Source organism: Macaca fascicularis, chromosome 16, assembly GCF_037993035.2.
Source record: "Macaca fascicularis isolate 582-1 chromosome 16, T2T-MFA8v1.1".
In the NCBI taxonomy this organism is placed as follows: domain Eukaryota; kingdom Metazoa; phylum Chordata; class Mammalia; order Primates; family Cercopithecidae; genus Macaca; species Macaca fascicularis.
Window position 1 is genome coordinate 47,468,479 of NC_088390.1, and position 22,350 is coordinate 47,490,828.

A 22,350-nucleotide genomic window follows, 5' to 3' on the forward strand; every position below is an offset into this window, starting at 1 on the left:
CCTTCTTTGGCCTCCCAAAATGCTGGGATTACAGACAAGAGCCACCGCGCCCGGCCTGCCCACCTTTTCCTAACTAATTTTTTTTTTTTTTTTTTCTTGTAGACAGAGTCTCACTCTGTCACCTGGCCTGAAGTTCAGTGGCACGATCTTGGGTCAATGCAACTTCTGCCTTCCGGGTTCAAGCAGTTCCCACACCTCAGCCTCTCAAGTAGCTGAGATTACAGGTGCCTGCCACCACGCCTGGCTAATTTTTGTATTTTGAGTACAGAAGGGGTTTCACCATGTTGCCCAAGCTGGTCTCAAACTCCTGACCTCAGGTGATCCGCTTCCCAAAGTGCTGGGATCACAGGTGTGAGCCACCATGCCCAGCCTCTCGACGGATTCTTTCTGAATAATGCCCACATGTGTGCTGCAGGGAGGGGGTGGAGCATTCGTCCCTCGTGCAGGGGTGAGGAGCCTCTTCAGCTCTTCAGCTCACGTGTGGTGACCTGGTGATCAGTCTATGAGGTGGGAGCCTGTTAGCAGGACTCCTTTTTTTTTGCTGAGAGCTTTCTTTTAATAAATTCCTGCTCTCCTCACCTTTGAATGTGTCTGTGTGCCTAATCTTTCCTGGTTGTGTGACAAGAACCTGGTTTTAGCTGAACTAAGGAGCAAAAACTTCTGCATCAATCATGATTCTACTGATGTAAAATAAAGTTTTGTTAAAAAAGTTTATGTGTAAATTTTTTAAATAATAGAAAGATATAAGGCCAAATCATGACAGGGGTTACCTCTTATAAGTGAGATGAGTCAGAATGGGAGTAAGAAAGTGAGCAGGCCAATTTTTTACTTCACATAGATTATTTGAGTTGTTTGAATTTTTAGAATATAAAATTTTATAATGGAAAAACAAATATACTGCCATTAAGAATATATCTCTTAGCCAGGAATGGTGGCTCACACCTGTAATTCCAGCACTTTGGGAGGCCAAGGCAGGTCAATCACCTGAGGTCAGTAGTTCAAGGCCAGCCTGGCCAACATGGGAAAACCCAGTCTCTACTAAAAATACAAAAATTAGTTGGATGTGGTGGCACACGCCTGTAATCCCAGCTACTCGGCAGGCTGAGGCAGAAGAATCTCGTGAACCCAGGAGGTGGAGGTTGCAGTGAGCCAAGATCACGCCACTGTACTCTAGCCTGGGTGACAGAGCAAGATTCTGTCTCAAAAACAAAAAAACGAACAAACAAACCCAGAATATATTATCTCTTATCTACAAGATAATATTCTTGACATCAATTTATTCAACATCAACAATAAATTACAGCAGGAATTTAATCTAATAAACACTGAGCATTCTTTTATTTTTATCTTTTGAGACAGAGTTTTGTTCTTGTTGCCCAGGCTAGAGACCAGTGGCACAATCTCGGCTCACTCAACCTCTGTCTCCCAGGTTCAAGCGATTCTCCTGTCTCAGCCTCCCGAGTAGCTGGGATTACAGGCACCTGCCACCACGCCCACCTAATTTTTCTATTTTTAGTAGAGATGAAGTTTCACCATGTGGCCAGGGTGGTCTCGAACTCCTGAACTCAGGTGATCCGTCTGCCTCGGCCTCCCAAAGTGCTGGGATTACAGGCATGAGCCACAGCACCCAACTGAGCTAGTGTATTTAAAAGGATGCTCAGAGGCCAGGCACAGTGGCTAATGCCTGTAATCCCAGCACTTTGGGAGGCCAAGGCAGCAGATCACCTGAGGTCATGAGTTTGAGACCACCCTGGCTAATATGATGAAACCCCGTTTCTACTAAAAATACAAATAATTAGCCAGGCATAGTGGTACATGCCTGTAATCTCAGCTACTCGGGAGGCTGAGGCAGGAGAATTGCTTGAACCCGGGAGGCAGAGACTGCAGTGAGCCGAGATTGCACCATTGCACTCCAGCTTGGGCGACAAGAGCGAAACTCTGTCTCAAATAAATAAATAAATAAATAAATAAATAAATAAATAAATACACTAGCTCACATGATTCTTATTTTATCTGTGAATCACCTATGTGGGCTAAATGTATATTTCTGTTTATACTTACAACACATAATATAAAAATATTATAAAGTCATGCACCACTTAACAATGGGCGTATCTTCTGAGAAATGTATGGTCAATTTTGTCATTGTGTGAACATCACAGAGTGCACTTACACAAATCTAGATGGTATTTATACATCTATGTTATAGAGTATAGCCTATTGTTCCGTGGTCACAAATCTGTACAGCACATTACTGTACTGAATACTACAGGCAAATGTAACACAATGTTAAGTACTTGTGAATCTGTCTAAACACAGAAAAGGTACAGTTAAAATATGATATAAAAGATTAAAATGGTACACGTGCATTAGGGTACTTATCATGAATGGAGCTTGCAGGACTGGAAGTTGCTTTTGGTGTCAGTGAGTGAGTGGTGAGTGAATGGAAGGTGTAGGACATTACTAATACAGTACTGTAGACCTTATGAACACTGTATACTTAGGCAACATGAAATATATTTTAAAAATAGACCTGGCACGGTGGCTCATGCCTGTAATCCTAGCACTTTGGGAGGCTGAACCAGGAGGACTGCTTGAGGTCAGGAGTTGGAGACAAGCCTGGGCAACATGGAGAGACCTCATCTTTACGAAAAAATTTAAAAATTAGGGAGGTACAGTGGCACATCCCCATAGTTCTAGTTACTTGAGATGCTGAGGCAGGAGGATTGCTTGAGCCCAGGAGCTCAGAGTTGCAGTGAGCTAGGATCATGCCACTGTACTCCAGCCTAGCAGAGAAAGTGAGACCCTGTCTCTTAAAAATATAATAAAAATTTAAAAAAAAAAACCTATTTAACTTTAGCTTACTGTAACTTCTTTATAAACTTTTAAATTTTAAAAAACTTTTTGACTCTTTCATAATAACACCTTAAAACACAAACATTTTACAGCTGTACAAACATATTTTCTTTCTTTATATCCTTATTATGCAAGTTTTTTCTATTTAACATTTTTTTAACCTTTTAAAATTTTTTTTTTTTTGAGATGGAGTCTCACTCTGTCACCCAGGCTGGAGTGCAGTGGCACGATCTCAGCTCACTACAACCTGCGCCCCCCAGGTTCAAGTGATCCGCCGGGCGCGGTGGCTCAAGCCTGTAATCCCAGCACTTTGGGAGGCCGAGACGGGCGGATCACGAGGTCAGGAGATCGAGACCATCCTGGCTAACACAGTGAAACCCCGTCTCTACTAAAAAATACAAAAAAATAGCCGGGCGAGGTGGTGGGCGCCTGTAGTCCCAGCTACTGGGGAGGCTGAGGCAGGAGAATGGCGCAAACCCGGGAGGCGGAGCTTGTAGTGAGCTGAGATCTGGCCACTGCACTCCAGCCTGGGCGACAGCGGGAGACTCTGTCTCAAAAAAAAAAAAAAAAAAAAAAGAAGTTGGAAATGCCAAGGTTTCAACATTTCCAGAAAAAGAAATAAAAACTCTAGCTCTAAAACAAAATGTGAAACTCCACAGAAACAATGCATAACAATTAAAATAGGCATCATGTTAAAAGAATTTATCTGAATCTCATTTACTCTTCACAACACTGAGGTTGTATCACTATTCCCATTTCATAGATAGTCATATTAAGTAGATATTCTAAAATATTTATCATGAGAACCAGGTCACTGATTAATTACCTTGACTGTCTGCCAACTTACACTTCTAGCTATTGCTAATACAATTTGCTTCTTTCTCCTTACCATTCCAGCTAATACCATAGGGATCACATTGTCCTACAGGTATTTCCTAAGGCGGCCTGTTTAATAACCTCGTTTTATTAGCCCTTGAGAACCACATCTTACATACTCAAGGGTTTAGTGGCTCTGTGTGTGTGTATGTGTATAGCACAATTTCTTAGTTTTTGCTTCTATGCTTTACTATGAAGGAGGCTCTGTCTCCTTCACCAGTCTTTTGCTAATGTTCTGCTTTATTCCTGAATGTCCCATTCCATATTTCATTCAGTAAGCAACTAGTGAGTGTCTATTTATGTCAGAGCCTGAGCTAGGCATTAAGGATTTTGAAATTAGTAAGAAAAGATTCCTGCTCCTAACAAAATAATGGAAGGCTGGGTGTGGTGGCTCACGCCTGTAATCCTGGCACTTTGGGAGGCTGAGGCAGGCGGATCATGAGGTCAGGAGATCAAGGTCATCCTGGCTAACACGGCGAAACCCTGTCTCTACTAAAAGTACAAAACATTAGACGGGCATGGTGGCACGCGCCTGTAGTCCCAGCTACTTCGGAGGCTGAGGCAGGAGAATCACTTGAACCTGGGAGGCAGAGGTTGCAGTGAGCCGAGATCTTGCCACTGCACTCCAGCCTAGGCAACAGAGTGAGACTCCATCTCGGAAAATAAATAAATAAATAAAAGAAATAATAGAAGAGCCATATTCATAACCTAAGGAAGATGGTGTTTGTGAAAGCATTTTATAAACCACATTAAAGGACATTTCATACATTGTTAGACACAATTATTTCTCTTTGTCAGTTTTAATTATTACTTTTTTTTTTTTGAGATGGAGTTTCACTCTTGTTGCCCAGGCTGGAGTGCAATGGTGCAATCTTGGCTCGCTGCAACCTCTGCCTCCTGGGTTCAAGTGATTCTCCTGCCTCAGCCTCCCTAGTAGCTCAGATTACAGGCATGCGCTACCATGCCCAGCTAATTTTGTATTTTTAGTAGAGAAGGGGTTTCTCCACGTTGTGCAGGCTGGTCTCAAACTCCTGGCCTCAGGTGATCCACTTGACTCAGCCTCCCACAGTGCTGGGATTACAGGTGTGAGCCACCATCATGACTGGCCTTTTTTTTTTTTTTTTTTTTTTTTTTGAGACAGAGTCTCGCTCTGTTACCCAGGCTGTGCCCAGCTAATTTTTTAATTTTTAGTAGAGATGAGGTTTCGCCATGTTGGCCAAGCTGGTCTCGAACTCCTCATCTCAAGTGATCCGCCTGCCTTGGTCCCCCAAAGTGCTGGGATTACAGGTGTGAGCCACTGCACCCAGCTGATCCTACATTTTCAAAATAGCTCCTTCTTGTTTTCAAATGATAGCCCTTTTAGTCTTAATACCTTTTGATTTTCTGGTTAATTTTAATCAGGCTTCCCACACCAACTATTTATATTGTCATTAATATCTCCTCATCTTCACCTCCACTTTGAAATTTATATGCTTTGTGAAATGTGTATTCAAATATGTACATAAATAAGGTCTAAGTTTTAGCTGGTCATTTTATTTTTACTATCTCTCCCTCAACTACCCATCCTATCAAGAATATATCATACTTAAGCATAGTATGTATCTTTTCCTGAGTGTATATTACAACTCTTTAGTATTTTAATATACAGTACCTTAAAAATAGTATGTTTATTTATTTTTTGGAGACAGGGTCTGGCTCTGTCACTCAGGCTGGAGTACAGTGGAGCCATCTCAGGTCACTGCAACCTTTACCTTCCAGGCTCAAGTCATCCTCTCCCACCTCAGCCTCTGGAGTAGCTATGACTACAGGCTGCACCATGATGCCTGATTAATTTTTTTTGTACGTTTTCTAGAGACAGGGTTTCACCCTGTTGCCCTGGCTGGTCTTGAACTCGTGACCACCAGTGACCCACCAGCCTTGGCCTCCCAAAGTGCTGAGATTACAGATGTGAGCCACCGCAATGGGCCAAAATAGTATGTTTAAACAGTGTTTTCTTGTTATTCAATGAAACAAGTATGAAAACAAAACAAAACAAAAAAACCTTCTAAGATTCCTAGCAGTTAACAGTAAAATATTTGTAATTTTTTCAAGTATAATAAAAAAAAAGTATGTATTCATAGCAAGGGCACTAATGTGTAACACACACACACAAACCACCACCACTAATAACGAAAAACTCAAAAAAAGGGGTTTTATATAAATTTCTAAGTCAGTTGATAAGCAGCCTTATAAATAAATACATCTAACAAACATTAACAATAACATATGAAAGGTTGGGTGCAGTGGCTGATGCCTGTAAACCCAGCACTTTGGGAGGCCGAAGTGAGCAGATCACTTGAGGTCAGTAGTTCGAGACCAGCCTCGGCAGCATAGCAAAACCTTGTCTCTATTTAAAAAATAAACAAATAAAACTAAAAACTAGCCAGGAGAGGTGGCAGGTGCCTGTAATCCCAGGTACTCGGGAAGCTGAGGCAGAGGAATCATTTGAACCTAGGAGGTAGAGATTGCAGTGAGCTGAGATCGCGCCATTGCACTCCAGCCTCCAGCAACACTCTGTCTCAAACAAACAAACAACAAACAACAACAAAAGTAGCATGTGAAAGAGGTGTTCCCTTCTTCTGAAGTACTAGAAAAATCTCCAAAAAAATTTTTTTAAGTTATAGAAAGCTTCCACATGATACAGAAGGCTGTGGTACTTTTCAGTAGTTACTATTTGAACAAAACTATATAAAAACTGTTGAAGATGAAAAATATGTTGTATTTTGCAAGTAAAAACCATTTAAATTAGATATCCTTTAAATATCAAAAAAATGTTAAGAGGATCAAAATTTTCAAAGGTTAGAAAAAACTGTGATTTTTTTCAAATGCATCATCCTTTAAAATAATTTATTCTATAACCCAGTGTTTTAATTTCATAAATAATGGTGGTTGGTAAAAATTTAGCAAAAAATATGGAGGAAAACATAAAATAATGTGCCTTAAGTGTGAAGAATGCTAAAATCACTCAAAGTTATGAGTAGTTTTTTTCTCAAGTTATACGTATCACCTACCTCATGGGCAACAAATGATATATGATAGTGTGTGTATATGTTGTAGAATTTGTACACACAAAATTATATATCTAGGCTGGGGTGGCTCAAGCCTGTAATTCCAGCACTTTGGGAGGCCGAGACGGGCGGATCACGAGGTCAGGAGATCGAGACCATCCTGGCTAACACAGTGAAACCCCGTCTCTACTAAAAATACAAAAAACTAGCTGGGCGAGGTGGCGGGCACCTGTAGTCCCAGCTACTCAGGAGGCTGAGGCAGGAGAATGGCGTAAACCCAGGAGGCGGAGCTTGCAGCGAGCTGAGATCTGGCCACTGCACTCCAGCCTGGGCGACAGAGCGAGACTCTGTCTCAAAAAAGAAAAAAAAAAATTATACATCTATATTTAGTTATGGCTAGCTAGCCAGATATGTAATCTAAGTAGAGAAAATAAATAAAGTATTTAAATTAAAATAGTCCATTTCATGGTCTGTGATAGGAGGAAAAATTTTACTTTTTTTTTTAAGACAGAGTCTCACTCTATTGCCCAGGCTGGAGTGCAGCAGTGCAATCTCCGCTCAGTGCAACCTCTGCCTCTCGGATTCAAGCAATTCTCATGCCCCAGACTCCCAAGTAGCTGGGATTACAGGCATGCACCACCATGCCCAGCTAATTTTTGTATTTTTAGTAGAGACAGGGTTTCACCATGTTGGCCAGGCTGATCTCGAACTCCGGACTTCAGGTGATTCACCTGCCTCACCTTGGCCTCCCAAAGTGTTGAGATTACAGGTGTGAGCCACCATGCCCGGCCAAAATTTTACATTTTTGTAAGAGGCTCTTGAGATCATAAACAAAAGGCATCATAGTATAGAACAGGAAGAGTAAGAGATGACAAATACAAGGAAGATAGGATTTAGGTGAAACTAGAACATGAAAAAACAATAGCTTTGTATCTAATAACAATAAGAAAAATAATCTCTAAGGTGTCTTTGAACGACGAGAAGCAGAACAAAAAGTGAAGTCAAATTTTCCAAATTTCTTAGTCCCAATTATATACATTAAAATGGCTCCACAATTATATAAGAAAATATTTATCTTACTAAATATGGATCTTACTAATTATGGATCGGTAATGTCTTTCATTGGGTTTAACTTTTCACATTCTCTGCTTTATTTTTCAGGGAAAACAGTGTTCTCACGATTACCACAGACTGATGATAACCATTGACTCTAAGACAAAGAACGAGGTATTAATTAGTTTTCATTCCTGTTTCTCCTGCTGCTTCTCTGTGAGTTGCTCTAAAAGACACTTATATGAAATAATTTATAAATAGGAATTTTAAAAATGTATTTTATTTGGTAAAAAAGATCAACACTCATGAGGCTTCCAAGAAGAAACCAGATTGCAGGTTCAGTTCTGTACAAAAATTACTGGGTACAAAGACACATAATCCTATTCATAAATAGCAGCCACTGTAACAGTTGTTTCATTTTCTCTTTCTCTCCAAGACTAATTAGCATTATACACAGAACATTCCTTGTTACAAATGTCTTATTTCAGCTTTGTAACTATAGTATCTTTTGATTACCCTAAACTCCCATCTGCTTTTTCAGTAATACAGAAGCCAAACACTCTTTGCAACACTTCTGACCAACTAATTTAAAAAAAAAAAAAAATTTAACAAAATAGAAACAACTATCACAAACTGATGCCACACTTACACTATCCTCACTTTGTGAATCATCATCACTTTAAAGAAAGCCTGCAAACTGTAAAAGAAAAGAGTACTTTTTACCTTTTTTACATACTTACTGCTGAAAGGCTGCCATTGTATTCTCCAAATTTTCTCCAGCACCTGTGAAAATTTGAACTTTACTTATTTTGAACATTTTAATTTTCCTGAAGTTATTTTTAATAAGATACACCTAATGAATCCTGACTTTTTTATCTTTTTTTTTGAGACAGAGTCTCGCTCTGTCACCCAGACTGGATGCAGCGGCACCATCTCAGCTCACTGCAAGCTCCGCCTCCCAGGTTCACGCCATTCTCCTGCCTCAGCCTCCCAAACAGCTGGGACTACAGGCGCCCACCACCACGCCAGGCTAATTTTTTTGGTATTTTTAGTGAAGACGGGGTTTCACCGTGTTAGCCAGGATGGTCTCAATCTCCTGACCTCGTGATCCGCCCGTCTCGGCCTCCCAAAGTGTACAAGTGTTTTAAAGAGTGTAATGGTACAGGTTCAGTATTCCTTATCCAAAATGCTTGGGCCCGGAAGTGTTTTGTATTTCTGACTTCTTTAGATTTTGGAATATTTGCATATATATAAAATGAGAGATTTTGGGGATAGGACCCAAGTCTAAACAAAATTTATTTCGTTTTCATATACTCCTCATACAGATAGATTGAAAGTAATTTTACACAATATTTTAAATAATTTTATGCATGAAACAGAGTTTGTGTACACTGAACATCAGAAAGCAAAGGAGCCACTCTCTTAGTCATTCATGAGCACAATCTGTGGTTGTTTGGCATCACCATCATTCTTGACTGAATTTATAGGCTACCAATAAGCATTTTCTTACACTTACTCATACATAAATACGTAACAGTAAAAAATATGAAATACCACTAATGCAATGAAAAAATAATATGTTCAGGGTAACTAAGTAACATAGTAGCATCATCAGAATACCTGTATCAGTTGTTAAAAACAGCAACAAAAAAGGCAGGTGTTCAGTCTCCACCTGTCTCATTGTTTTGTTTTGTTTTTTTCTGGAGACAGATCATCACTCTGTTGCTCAGGCTGAAGTGCAGTGGCATGATCTGGGCTCACTGCAACCTCCACCTCAAAGGTTCAAGTGATTCTTGTGCCCTAGCATTCTAAGTAGCTGGGATTACAAGTGTGCGCCACCACACCTGGCTAATTTTTATACTTTTAGTAGAGATGGGGTTTTGCCATGATGGCCAGGCTGGTCTTGAACTCCTGGCCTCAAGTGATCCGCCCACCTCGGCCTCCTAAAGTGCTGGGATTATGGGTGTGAGCCACTGCATCCAGTCTCACTGTGTTTTGATTAAAAAATTACCATACACTGTATTTTTTTTTCAAGTGAGAAGAAACATCAGAAGCAGCTGAAGGACCAGGAAGTGGGTCCTCTAGGGGTGAGGGGGCATTCTGCTAGATGGCTTTTTAAAATGTTTTCTCCAGAGTCATGTGCCTTACTAACAAGTTTTTGTCTTAAAAGTCTCTTTGATTTTATAAACAAACAGGATTTATTGTCCTGTTATGAATGCACCCTGCTCTAGCCCTTCAATAAGCTCATCATGTATTTTCATCACGTTGTCTATGGGCACTTTTTCTGCCATGTTAACATCATCTTCATTGTTATAATGTCTATTATCATAATAACCTTGATTCAGAACCATTTCGGCTATTTCATCATTGGTCAATTAATGAACAACTAGAACCTCATGATCAATGTTAAAAACTTCTTTGATATCCACTTCTTTCTGTTTACTGACAAATTCTGAAGGCAATTTTTTGTATATGTAAAGAGGTCAGACATCATTTTTTTCTCACTTTGTCGACATATGGAATCCTTAAAAGTCACCAACTTGTTCATTATCATCACTAAACATAGTCAAAGGCCAGAGTTGTGCCAGGCATGCACAAATTTGTCTTTATTCACTGATTTCCAAGCACTGGCAACAGTATACAAGACATTCTTCATGCTAAACTCCTTTTGAAAACTTTCTGGCAGGACATGGTGGCTCATGCCTATAATCCTAGCACTTTGGGAAGCTGAGGTAGAAAGATCGCTTGAGCCCAGGAGTTTGAGACCAGCCCGGGCAACACAGCAAAAATAATTTTAAATAATTTTATGCATGAAACAAAGTTTGTGTTCCCTGAACCATCAGAAAGCAAAGGAGTCACTATGTTAGTCATCCATGGGGACAATTTGCAGTTGTCTTAATTTTAAATTAAAAAACTTAAAAAAGAAAAAATATTTCACACTCACACCTCTGTTCATTACTGCTAGCACAAGCAAATGTTTTTATATTTACTCTCATTGATCCAAGCATAGCCTGCTCACATGGAATTAATAAAGTCATGTTTAGGGGAAAGTACATGGCATAAACATTATATTTGATGAGAAAGACAGCTGGTGGATTAGCAGAACAGTTGTCAAGGAGTAACAAAATCTTGCAGTTGTCATCCAGTCCAACTTCCCAGCAGTGAGCATGAGCCGCTGGTACAAAATGTTTGTGAAACCAATCAGAAAAGATGTCCCTGGTGATCCGTGCATGCCTTTTTGGTAGCATAACGGACTGGTAAGAAATTCACTCCTTGAAGACAGTGAGGAAGGAAGCTTTTGCCTACCACAGCAAGTTTACACTTATGCATTCCTGCTGCATCAGCATATCCTAACACAGTTATTCTGTCATTGGCATCCTTAATTTGCATCTCATCAGCAACAGTCAGTGTCTTTCTGGAGCAATAATCCAAAAGAGTGTTGTTTCATCAGGATTATAGACTTGTTCTTGTGTCAGATTTTCAACAGCAATGACCCTGGCAAACTTGTCAATAAATTTCTTTGCTGCTTCATGACCAGCGGATGCTAATCACCATTAGTCTTTAAAAATGTAATGCCATGTCTTCTCTTAAATTTCTGCAACTGGGCCAGGCATGGTGGCTCACACCTGTAATCCCAGCACTTTGGCAGACTAAGGCAGGTGGATCACCTGAGGTTGGGAGTTCAAGACCAGCCTGACGAACATGGAGAAACCCCGTCTCTACTAAAAATACAAAATTAGCCGGGCATGGTGGCGCATGCCTGTAATCCCAGCTACTCGGGAGGCTAAGGCAGGAGAATTGCTTGAACCCGGGAGGTGGAGGTTGCAGTGAGCCAAGATCGTGCCATTGCACTCCAGCCTGGGCAACAAGAGTGAAATTCCGTCTAAAAAAAAAAAATTCTGCAACTGGCCTGTTCAATATTCACAGTTCCCGTCATTTTAACTTCATCGCTTGAGATCTTCATTTTAGCTTTATGCAGTGTTTTTCTATTTTTAATTAACTTCTGTTCATCACTTCCACTTTATATATACTACTTCTGATATATATAAAACTTCAACAGTTTATCCTTCTTTTTCTTCAGGTCATATATAGTGGTCATTCTAATACCATATTCCTCTGTAAGGTATTTCATACTTACACCACTGTTCAGTTTCTATAACACCTTGACTTTCCGTGCTATAGATAAACATAAATGTTACTTCTTTTTCTTATCACTATGACCCATAGGGGTATCTGTGGGCCTTTTTGATATTTTCAACGTCTTTATACCAAAGAGCAGAGAATAATCAAGCAAGCAAGCAAGCAAACAAACAAACAAAAACACACACTGAACAATGCATATAGGTCTTCCCACCATGTAGGGCATCGTGGGGAATCTGCTGTTGGTGTGACCAGTCAGAACATGTGCCATTTTATTACCCTTTGTGGGCATGCTTGCATAAGGAAATCTGGGCATACTCAGAAAAGATATATTGTAACTGAAGGGAGCTGGAAGGGTCTTTTTTTCCTTGGGGATGCTGAATAAGTTGTGTGTTACTTCGTTTTGTTTTGACTGCAACCTGTCACATGAGGTCAGGTGTGGAATTTGTTATATATATATTTTTCTTTTTTAAAACTTTATGGCTGGGTGTGGTGGCTCATGCCTGTAATTGCAGCACTTTGGGAGGCCGAGGTGGGCAGATAACCTGAGGTCAGGAGTTCGAGACCAACCTAGCCAATATGATGAAATCCCCATCTCTACTAAAAATACAAAAATTAGGCCAGGCACAGTGGCTCACGCCTGTAATTCCAGCACTTTGGGAGGCCGAGGCAGGTGGATCACCTGGGGTCAGGAGTTCGAGACCAGTCTGGCCAACATGAGGAAACCTCATCTCTACTAAAAATACAAAAATTAGCCAGGTATGGTGGCTGGTGCCCGTAATTCCAGCTACTCGGGAGGTTGAGGCAGGGAGAATGGCTCGAACCGGGGAGGCAGAGGTTGCAGTGAGCCAAGATTGAGCCATTGCACTCCAGCCTGGGCGACAGAGCGAGACTCTGTGTCAAAAAAAAAAAAATTTAGCCAGGTGTGATGGCGGGCATCTGTAATCTCAGCTACTCAGGAGGCTGAGGCAGGAGAATCACTTGAACCCAGGAGGTAGAGTTTGCAGTGAGCTGAAATTGCACCACTGCACTCCAGCCTGGGCAACAGAGCGAAACTCTGTCTCAAAATAGTAATAATAATAATAATGGTGAAAAATATTTTTTTTTTCCTCAAATTATTTTTTACCAGGAATTTTCTACTTGTGGAGTTATGTCTGTGCTCAAAAAGTTTCAGATTTTGGAGCATTTCAGGTTTTCAGATTAGGGAAGCTTAACCTGTATTTTGAATTTTTTTTTACCTGCAACAGTAGAAATCAGAAATCAAAACACAGCCACAGCAACACAGGAGGGTTCGAACAGAACCTAAACTGATTTTTTTTTTTTTTTTTCCCTGAGACAGGGTCTCACACTGTCTCCCAGGCTGGAGTTCAGTGGCATGGTCAGAGCTCACTGTAGCCTCAAACTCCTAGCTCAAGCAATCCTCCAGTCTCAGCCTCCCAAGTAGCTAGGACTACAGGCACATGCCACCACGGTCAGCTAATTTTCTTTTTAGAGACAGGGTCTTACTATGTTGCCCAGGCTGGTCTCAAACTCCTGGACTCAAGCAATCCTCCTGCCTCAGTTTCGCAGTGCTGGGATTATAGGCATGAGCCACTGTGCCTGGCTAGCCTAACCATGATTTTTAAGCTATAATATGTGCTTATTTGTCAAAGGAAAAACAGAAGAGGATTTGGTACACATACATCTCCTCAGACAGAGTTAAACAGTCTCTCCTCTGTATCCCCGTAGTCTCTTATGCATAGCTCTACTAAGGCATTTATCATATTATGGCATAAATTATTTACCTGTTTCTCTCCTCCCATTCCCATGAATTGCTTAAAAGAAGTGACTGTCTTTTAATCACCTTGACTGAAGGCAGTATACTGTAGTGGTTAAGGGTGAGACTCTGGAGTTTTAGGATGCTTGGTCTCCAATCTGTTTAATAATTGTGCGACCTCAGGAAAACTACCTAAGAAACTTTCATAGAATTGGTGTAATCAAATGAGTTAATATTTAAACTGCTGTATGTTATCAATTTTTTTTTTTTTTTTTTGAGATGGAGTCTTTCTCTGTCGCCCAGGCTAAAGTGCAGTGGCGCAATCTCGGCTCACTGCAACCTCCGCCTCCTGGGTTCAAGCAATTCTCCTGCCTCAGCCTCCTGAGTAGCTGAAACTACAGGTGTGTGCCACCACACCAGGCTAATTCTTTTGTGTTTTTTTTTTGTTTGTTTGGTTTTGTTTTTTTTTTTGAGACGGAGTCTTGCTCTGTCGCCCAGGCTGGAGTGCAATGGTCGGATTTCAGCTCACTGCAAGCTCCGCCTCCTGGGTTCATGCCATTCTCCTGCCTCAGCCTCCCGAGTAGCTGAGACTACAGGCGCCTGCCACCGCGCCCGGCTAGGTTTTTTTGTATTTTTTAGTAGAGACGGGGTTTCACCGTGTTAGCCAGGATGGTCTCGATCTCCTGACCTCATGATCCGCCCATCTCGGCCTCCCAAAGTGCTGGGATTACAGGCTTGAGCCACCGCGCCTGGCCTCTTTTGTATTTTTAGTAGAGATAGGGTTTCACTGTGTAGGCCAGGCTGATCTCAAACTCCTAAGCTCAAGTAATCCTCCCGCCTCGGCCTCCCAAAGTGCTGTGATTACAGGCGTGAGCCAATATGCCCAGCTATTCAATTCTAAAATGATAGCTTTTCATTTTTTAACATCTCTGAAGTTAAGATGTATTTTACAATTAGTGCTGTATAATGAACAGTTTAATTGGCAAGCTTTTCTCTCTTTTTTTAAATCAACTTTTATAGGGGTCTCTTTCTTAACGGTATGTAAAAATTGTGTACTTTATAACCAATGGCATTAGATTCAATGAAATACTATAGTAAACATTCTGTGAAAGTAAAGGATTATTGCTATTATTAGTATATTATTACTATTGCCATTATCATAGTAACTGGTAAAGAATAGGTACTTGGTAAATGTCCATTAACTGCAATAATAAATAATATTGTAATTTTTAGAAAAGGACACAGATTTTGATGTGAACATATTGAATTACAAAAAATTGTCTAATAGTATATACTATGTAAAAAGAGTTAACTAACTTTATGCATGCTACCCAATTTTTTTTTTTTTTTTTTAGACGGGATCTTGCTCTGTTGCTCAGGCTGGAGTGCAGTGGCACAATCTCAGCTCACTCCACCTCCCAGGTTCAAGTGATGCTCCTGCCTTAGCCTCCCAAGTAGCCAGGACTATAAGCACATGCCACCATGCCCAGATAATTTTTATATTGTTAGTAGAGACGGGGTTTTGACACGTTGGCCAGGCTGGTCTCAAACTCCTGACCTCAGGTGATCCTCGGCCTCCCAAAGTGCTGGGATTACAGGTGTGTGCCACCATCCCCAGCCTAAAATGTTTTAAAACTAAAACATTTCAGTATTACCAAATAATTTATGAAATATACAGAAAAATACTTTGGAAATAATTTTCCATACACTTTGGAAAAACAGCCAATTTCTTCTTAATAGAAAGAGACAATTCAATAAACTCTCAATAAAAAGAGGGTTTAAGGTACTGCTCAGGGTGGGCATGGTGGTTCATGCCTGTAATCCCAACACTTTGGGAGGCTGAGGTGGGTGGATCACCTGAGGTCAGGAGTTCAAGACCAGCCTGGCCAACATGGTGAAACTCTGTCTCTAGTAAAAATACAAAAAAAAAAAAAAAATAGCCAGGTATGGTGGCAGACGCCTGTAATACCAGCTACTCAGGAGGCTGAGACAGAGAATCGATTGAACCCAGGGAGTGGAAGTTGCAGTGAGCTGAGGTTGCGCCACAGCACTCCAGCCTGGGCAACAAGATCAAAACTCCGTCACACACACACACACACACACACACACACACAAGAAGGTACCGCTCAAAGTACCTAAAGGACTTAAGTATTAGCATTAAAATGTTTTATATACAATACCATCTGAACATATCTGTATTAAATGCTTCTTCTTTTATATTGTTAGATTGTATTTTTATGATGACCTAATTAATCAACAGAAATACAAGATATGCAGAAACAAATATATTAGCTTTAATATGCTAAAAGTTTATCACTTTAGCAGAGGGAAGATACCGATGTAAAAAAAAAACTACTAGTTTGATTTTAGGTTCACTTGGTTACTAGAGTTAATGCATGATAGAAAATAGATGCAGTAAATGTGAAGGTTATAGGTTTTTTTTTAAGTCCCCTTTCAAGGTTAGATGACCCTTTATTGGATGAGGCTAGTTAGCCCTTGTTTTGATCAAAAACTACGGAAATACATTATATTCAGATAATATTAAAAAACAAAGTACCATAGAATATTTCTAAAAAAGACAAGAGTGCTAAAGGAGTTACCAGTAGGTTAAGTTAAACTACTGACCACTTGTACCAAAAAGCAAAGAAATTAAAAGAACACAAAAGCCAGCTTGAAGGACCTTTCACTGGACAAATCTGGGACAGTGCTAGCATCAAAATAATGATAGTGAGCAGATTTTTAAGTCAGTGAATAAGAAATTCTGAATCCAGGCTGGACACGGTGGCTCATGCCTGTAATCCCAGCACTTTGAGAGGCTGAGGCTGGTGGATCATCTGAGGTCAGGAGTTCCAGACCAGCCTGGCCAACATGGTGAAACCCCATCTTTACTAAAAGTACAAAAATTAGCCGGGCATGGTGGTAGGTACCTGTAGTCTCAGCTACTTGGGAGGTAGAGGCAGGAGAATCGCTTGAACCCTAGAGGCAGAAGTTGCTGTGAGCTGAGATCGCACCACTGCACTCCAGCCTGGGAGACAAAGCAAGACTTCATCTCAAAAAAAAATAAATAAATAAAATAAATTCTGAATCCATTTTAATAAATGGATTGATAATTTGTTAAGGAGTTGGGTATTTGTATAGTTAGTTTTAAAGTATCTCCCTCCAAAAATTGGCCGAGCACAATGGCTCATGCCTGTAATCCCAGCACTTTGGGAGGCTGTGGTGGGTGGCCTCTTATTAATTATGAGCCTTTTCTCTTATTAATTATAAAGAGAAAAAGTAACCTCACAGTGGAAAAGCTTGGCAGACACCACCTCATCAAGTGATCAAAGTCAACTTCATTAGTTCCTTCGGGCTGATTTCTGCATCCTTTTAACTACCGTGCTTTGAAAATAGGCCAGGTGTGGTGGCTCATGCCTGTAATCCTAGCACTGTGGGAGGTGAGGCAGGCTAATTGCCTGAGCTCAGGAGATCGATACTAGCCTGGGCAACATGGCAAAACCCCATCTCTACTAAAAATACAAAAAAAAAAAAAAAAATTAGCTGGGCGTGGTGGCACCACCTGTAATCCCAGCTATTCAGGAGGCTGAGGCACAAGGATTGCTTGAACCTGGGAGGCAGAGGTTGCAGTGAGCCGAGATCATACTATTGGACTCCAACCTGGGCAACACAGCAAGACTCTGTCTCCAAAAAAAAGAAAGAAAGAAAGAAAGAAAATAATAAACACATTGTATGTTAAAATAACATTTTTATGAAAAGCAACTGTTTTTCAAAATAAAATAATACATGAAAAGAGTGGTATTGTTTTATATTTTTGCAAATCTCTTTAATATCTGGCTTAATAGAAAGCAGCAAGATTCTCATATCTGCTTCATATATACCCATCGTCACACAGATATGTATTTGGAAATGAAAGAGTCTTCTTTGATATGGCATCGAAATTCACTAAGTGGTAATTTGTTTGTTTACTTTAGAGACAGGGTCTTGCTGTCCCCCAGGCTGAAGTTCAGTGGCTATTCACAGGCACGATCATAGCAACAACCTCAAATTCCTGGGCTCAAGTGATCCTCCTGCCTCAGCCTCTCAAATAGCCGAGACTACAGGTAGGCACCACCACACCCGGCTCAACAAGTGGTAGTTTCTTAAAAGTTCATTGCAATGTGGAATCTGAACCATATGAGTAATCACTTCATACTCTATTATGTGAAAATCCATTGGCCCATCTTGAACTTTGAATGATCTTTCACCCATGCATGATTTTATAATAGCACGCATAGGTCATTTGGAAACTATTGATTCACTGAATCATACTGGTCTTCTAAATGTTGACACAGTATGCAATATTTTAAAAATCACATTTGTAAACATCCGAGTTCATTAGGAAAATCTTTCAGAATTAAATGATGTCAAGCTCATCATGATGGCAGTGATTGCATCACTGCACTCTAGCCTGGGTGACAGAGTGAGGACTTGTCTCAAAAAAAAAAAAAAAAAAAAAAAAGGGGAGAGAGAAAGACCCATCTGTCCATCTGTAATTCAACCCCTCGGAGTGCCCTGATAGAGTCTCGCACTGTCTCTCAGGCTGGAGTGCAGTAGTGCGATCTTGGGTCACTGCAACCTCTGCCTCCCAGGTTCAAGTGATTCTCCTGCCTCAGTCTCTTGAATAGCTGGGATTACAGGCATGTGTTTTTGCAGTAGACCAATTCAGGTGCATGTACTTTATACACATAACATGATTAAAGTTTCAATGGTCATATATCTAATTTACAAGAAATAGCACTGTTTCCTCACTTATGGGGAAAAATAAGTAAATATCAGATATTTGCTGTTATGGCAATAGAGAATAAGCCCAAATACTAGTAATTTGCACAGAGAGACCAGTGATTGCTATTATTCGTGTCCAAGACAAAAATTAAAGGCAATCAAGGGAGTGACTCCTTCCTAGTTACATTGTCTCTTTTTTGTTTTGTTTTGTGTGTGTGTTTTTTTTTTTTTTTTTTTTTGAGACGGAGTCTCGCTTTGTCACCCAGGCTAGAGTGCAGTGGCCGGATCTCAGCTCACTGCAAGCTCCGCCTCCCAGGTTCACGTTTTTTTTTTTTTTTTTTTGAGACGGAGTCTCGCTCTGTCGCCCAGGCTGGAGTGCAGTGGCGCGATCCTGGCTCACTGCAAGTTCCGCCACCTCCCGGGTTCAAGCCATTCTCCTGCCTCAGCCTCCCTAGAGGCTGGGACTACAGGCGCCCGCCACCACACCCGGCTAATTTTTTTGTATTTTTAGTAGAGACAGAGTTTCACCGTGTTCACCAGGATGGTCTTGATCTCCTGACCTCGTGATCCGCCCACCTCGGCCTCCGAAAGTGCTGGGATTACAGGCTTGAGCCACCGCGCCCGGCCTACATTGTCTCTTATTTGCCAGAGAGGTAGATCTTGAATTACAAAGTGCTTTATCTCCTCATCACTCTGGATTCAACTGTAGTATTGAGTGTACATATTCAACAAAAGCCTATGACGCACTGACATGGGAACTTACCACAGTGCTTGTAGGACCATTATATAGGTAAAACAGATTTTGAGTCTGCAGATATTTAATAAGATTATCACAAAAAGTTCCATTACATCTTTAAATATATAAATACTGATACCACATTTACAAATAATGAATGGACATTTTTATATAAGAGGTAATATTGAAATGACCTAACATCTAGGAAGAAAATAGTTTAAAAGTATCTTCAACAGTAAACAAAAATTTGAGATCTAGCTTATCCTGGCTTTTATACTTGCTGTGATGAACTAGCACACAGTCTTTAATGCCTATGGAGTGTTGGCTTTTTTCACCTGCAGAGTGTTACAAAATTTCAAAGATGTGACCCGTATTTCTTCTAAAATAAAATTTTGATCATTCACAATGACAGTTTAGAGAGCTTTTAAGGATCTGGTTTTGTTTCGTTTTGGAGTTTTTAGTAAGCATACATTTTGCAAATCAGTAAACACAACACACAAAAAAGTAATGTGTACTGCCTATTCCCAGAATAGAACTACTATCATTGAAAATTGCTTCTGGCCGGGCGCGGTGTCTCACACCTGTAATCCCAGAACTTTGGGAGGCCAAGGCGGGTGGATCACCTGAGGTCAGGAGTTTTAGATCAGCCTGGCCAACATGGTGAAACCTCGTCTCTACTAAAAATACAAAAAAATAGCTGTGCATAGTGGCAGGAGCCTGTAATTACAGCTACTCAGGAGGCTGAGGCAGGAGAATCGCTTGAACCTAGGAGGCGGAGGCTGCAGTGATCCAAGATGGCGCCACTGCACTGCAGCCTGGGCGACAACTCTGTCTTTTTTTTTTTTTTTTTTAAAGTGCCCAGCACTGTGGCTCACGCCTGTAATCCCAGCACTTTCGGAGGCCGAGGCGGGCGGATCACGAGATCAGGAGATGGAGACCATCCTGGCTAACACGGTGAAACCCCGTCTCTACTAAAAATACAAAAAAATTAGCTGGGAGTGGTGGCGGGCGGGCGCCTGTAGTCCCAGCTACTCAGGAGGCTGAGGCGGGAGAATGGCGTGAACCCGGGAGGAGGAGCTTGCAGTGAGCCGAGATCGCGCCACTGTACTCCAGCCTGGGCGACAGAGCGAGACTCCGTCTCAAAAAAAAAAAAAAAAAAAAAAAAAAAGAAAAAAGAAAAAAGAAAAGAAAATTGCTTCTGTGACAACAACTTGAATACTAAAAGTTGGTCCCTGGTTCCAATGGTTGAAGGCACCTTAATAGTTAAATGTCATCATACAGTTTAACCAGGTAGCTGTTAAAACAGATAACCCAAATAAACAATAACACGGCATTTGGCTGACCACCCTTTAAAACCTCTGAGGCTTTTCATGAGTGGGAAGGCTAGAATACTACTGAAGTCACTCATTAGACTAACAAAATTATATAGAAGAATGATAATGTATTTCCGTATTTATATTTCAAAACCTTATTCCTTGGCCAATACTTGTTAGTAAAGTGATTATGGTACGAAACCAAGTTTTAGACTGTAAACTCCTAGAAATTATCATTTCAAGTGTGTATTAAATTTCAAGCAAATTTTAAACCAGTTTAAGATTCATCCTTAAAGAACAGTTAAAACTGATTGAAAATAATCCAATTTCACCGCACTTTATACATCATACCTGAAATGCAATGAAGACACAATATTATACAATAATGAAGAAGCAAAGATTTGGCCTCTTATCTGGGAAATCAGAGGGTGGACTACCTGGGCTCCTTTTAGCAAAACACTTTTCCAAAAGAAATTTATTTTTGTTTTCTTTAAACAATACTGTCCTGTCCTAAAATAAATCATTTCTAGTCTTTTGAAAATCCACGTGTCTTTGCGTGTTTATTTATTTATTTTTAAATTTTTTATTTTTTGCAGTGCTAAAAAAAAAAAAAAAAAAAAAAAAGATGCAAGGTTTCCAGCCCTGGGGACCAGGACGCTCTAGCTCCTGTCTCAGTTCAGCCCTAGCTCTAATTGTGACCTTGGGAAATGTCCCTGGCTCGGAGGACTCGGTTTCCCTCTCTTCTCAATTATAAGTGCTTGGAACATGGGGGTGGGACGGGCCCCCAGCACCGCAGACAAGGGGCTACAGCTTGTCCAGTTTCACGCAAATCCCCAGCCCTCCTCGTCGCCTCGGCTCTTCCCATCCACTCAGCCACTGGCTCGCTCGGAGCAGTGTGTTCCCGGTGCCCCCCGCGGGGTACCCTCGGTTCTACACGGCGCTCCCCTTTTGTGTCTTGCTGCTAGGAAGGGACCTTGCGATCATCCTTCCATCCGCCGAGAAACGCTCCACCTACCCTTCATTCTCGACCGGGTCTTTCCCGTTTCAGAGAACCCCTCACATTGCTGCCCTCGAGAGACCCCCGCCGTGGATCTGACTGGGAATCCCTCTCCTTCTTTCGTCTTAGGAGACCTTCCCTTCACACAGCCTTCACCTCCGGAGGAGCCCTCAATTCACACAACCCCATTCTTCCTCAAACTCTCAGGGATTGGCACCTGGCTGCCTTTTGCGGAGCCGCAAAGGACTCTCAGCCTCCCCCACCTCCGCCATCGGTTCTGGGGACCCCTCTCACCTCCGCGGTGAGAGATGTGTTTACTGAGGAATCGCTGCTTCTTTCTCTGATGCAGCAGGGTCGGGTATTTAAGCAACAAGAATGAGGTCACCAAGTACCCTCCTAGCGTAGACAGAAGGTAAAAAGCCGCAGTGGACGACATCTCAGTCACCGTGTGGGAAGTCTCCCACCTCCGGGCCCTCTGAACTCAGCTGCGGCAGTAGCAACGACGGCGGCGGCGGCGGCTGCTCGAGGTCTGCTCGCCCCCAGCCGGTGCCAGTGGTGCAGCGCACTTGTCAGTGCCGGTCTAGTGCGCATGCGCAGCTGGACCCCAGCGCCCCAGCAACAAAGGGGCTCCGACGCGCAGGCGCGCTCCGGTTCTCGAGTAGGAGCCTGCAGAGATCCTGGAGTGAGCGTTTGTCACCTAGCTCTGTGGACCGACCCGCATGAAGAGAAAGCTTGCAAACCTGCCAGTGTGTTGGCCATCACTCAAGCAGAAAAGACTATTCACGGATAGCCTTTCCTAATTGGAAAATCCACAT

The 22,350-nt window shown here is 41.4% G+C and overlaps 1 protein-coding gene across 5 annotated transcripts in view; it reads right to left on the reverse strand.

Moving 5' to 3' along the window:
- Positions 1 to 22,066, reverse strand: part of GDPD1 (glycerophosphodiester phosphodiesterase domain containing 1) — a 59,939-nt gene extending 37,873 nt beyond the window's left edge. For 3 of the 5 annotated variants that reach the window (XM_005583866.4, XM_074019110.1, XM_045376073.3), the window contains exons 1-2: positions 21,830 to 22,066; positions 8,573 to 8,615 (exon numbers count right to left, since the gene is read on the reverse strand). In XM_005583866.4, coding sequence (XP_005583923.1) covers positions 8,573 to 8,615; positions 21,830 to 21,971 — 185 coding nt within the window. In that variant the 5' untranslated portion in view covers positions 21,972 to 22,066. Of the gene's footprint in view, positions 1 to 8,555; positions 8,616 to 21,829 lie in introns of all 5 variants that reach the window. The other 2 variants (XM_074019108.1, XM_074019109.1) reach the window with 2 other exon arrangements.
- Between the last annotated feature and the right edge of the window lie 284 nt (positions 22,067 to 22,350).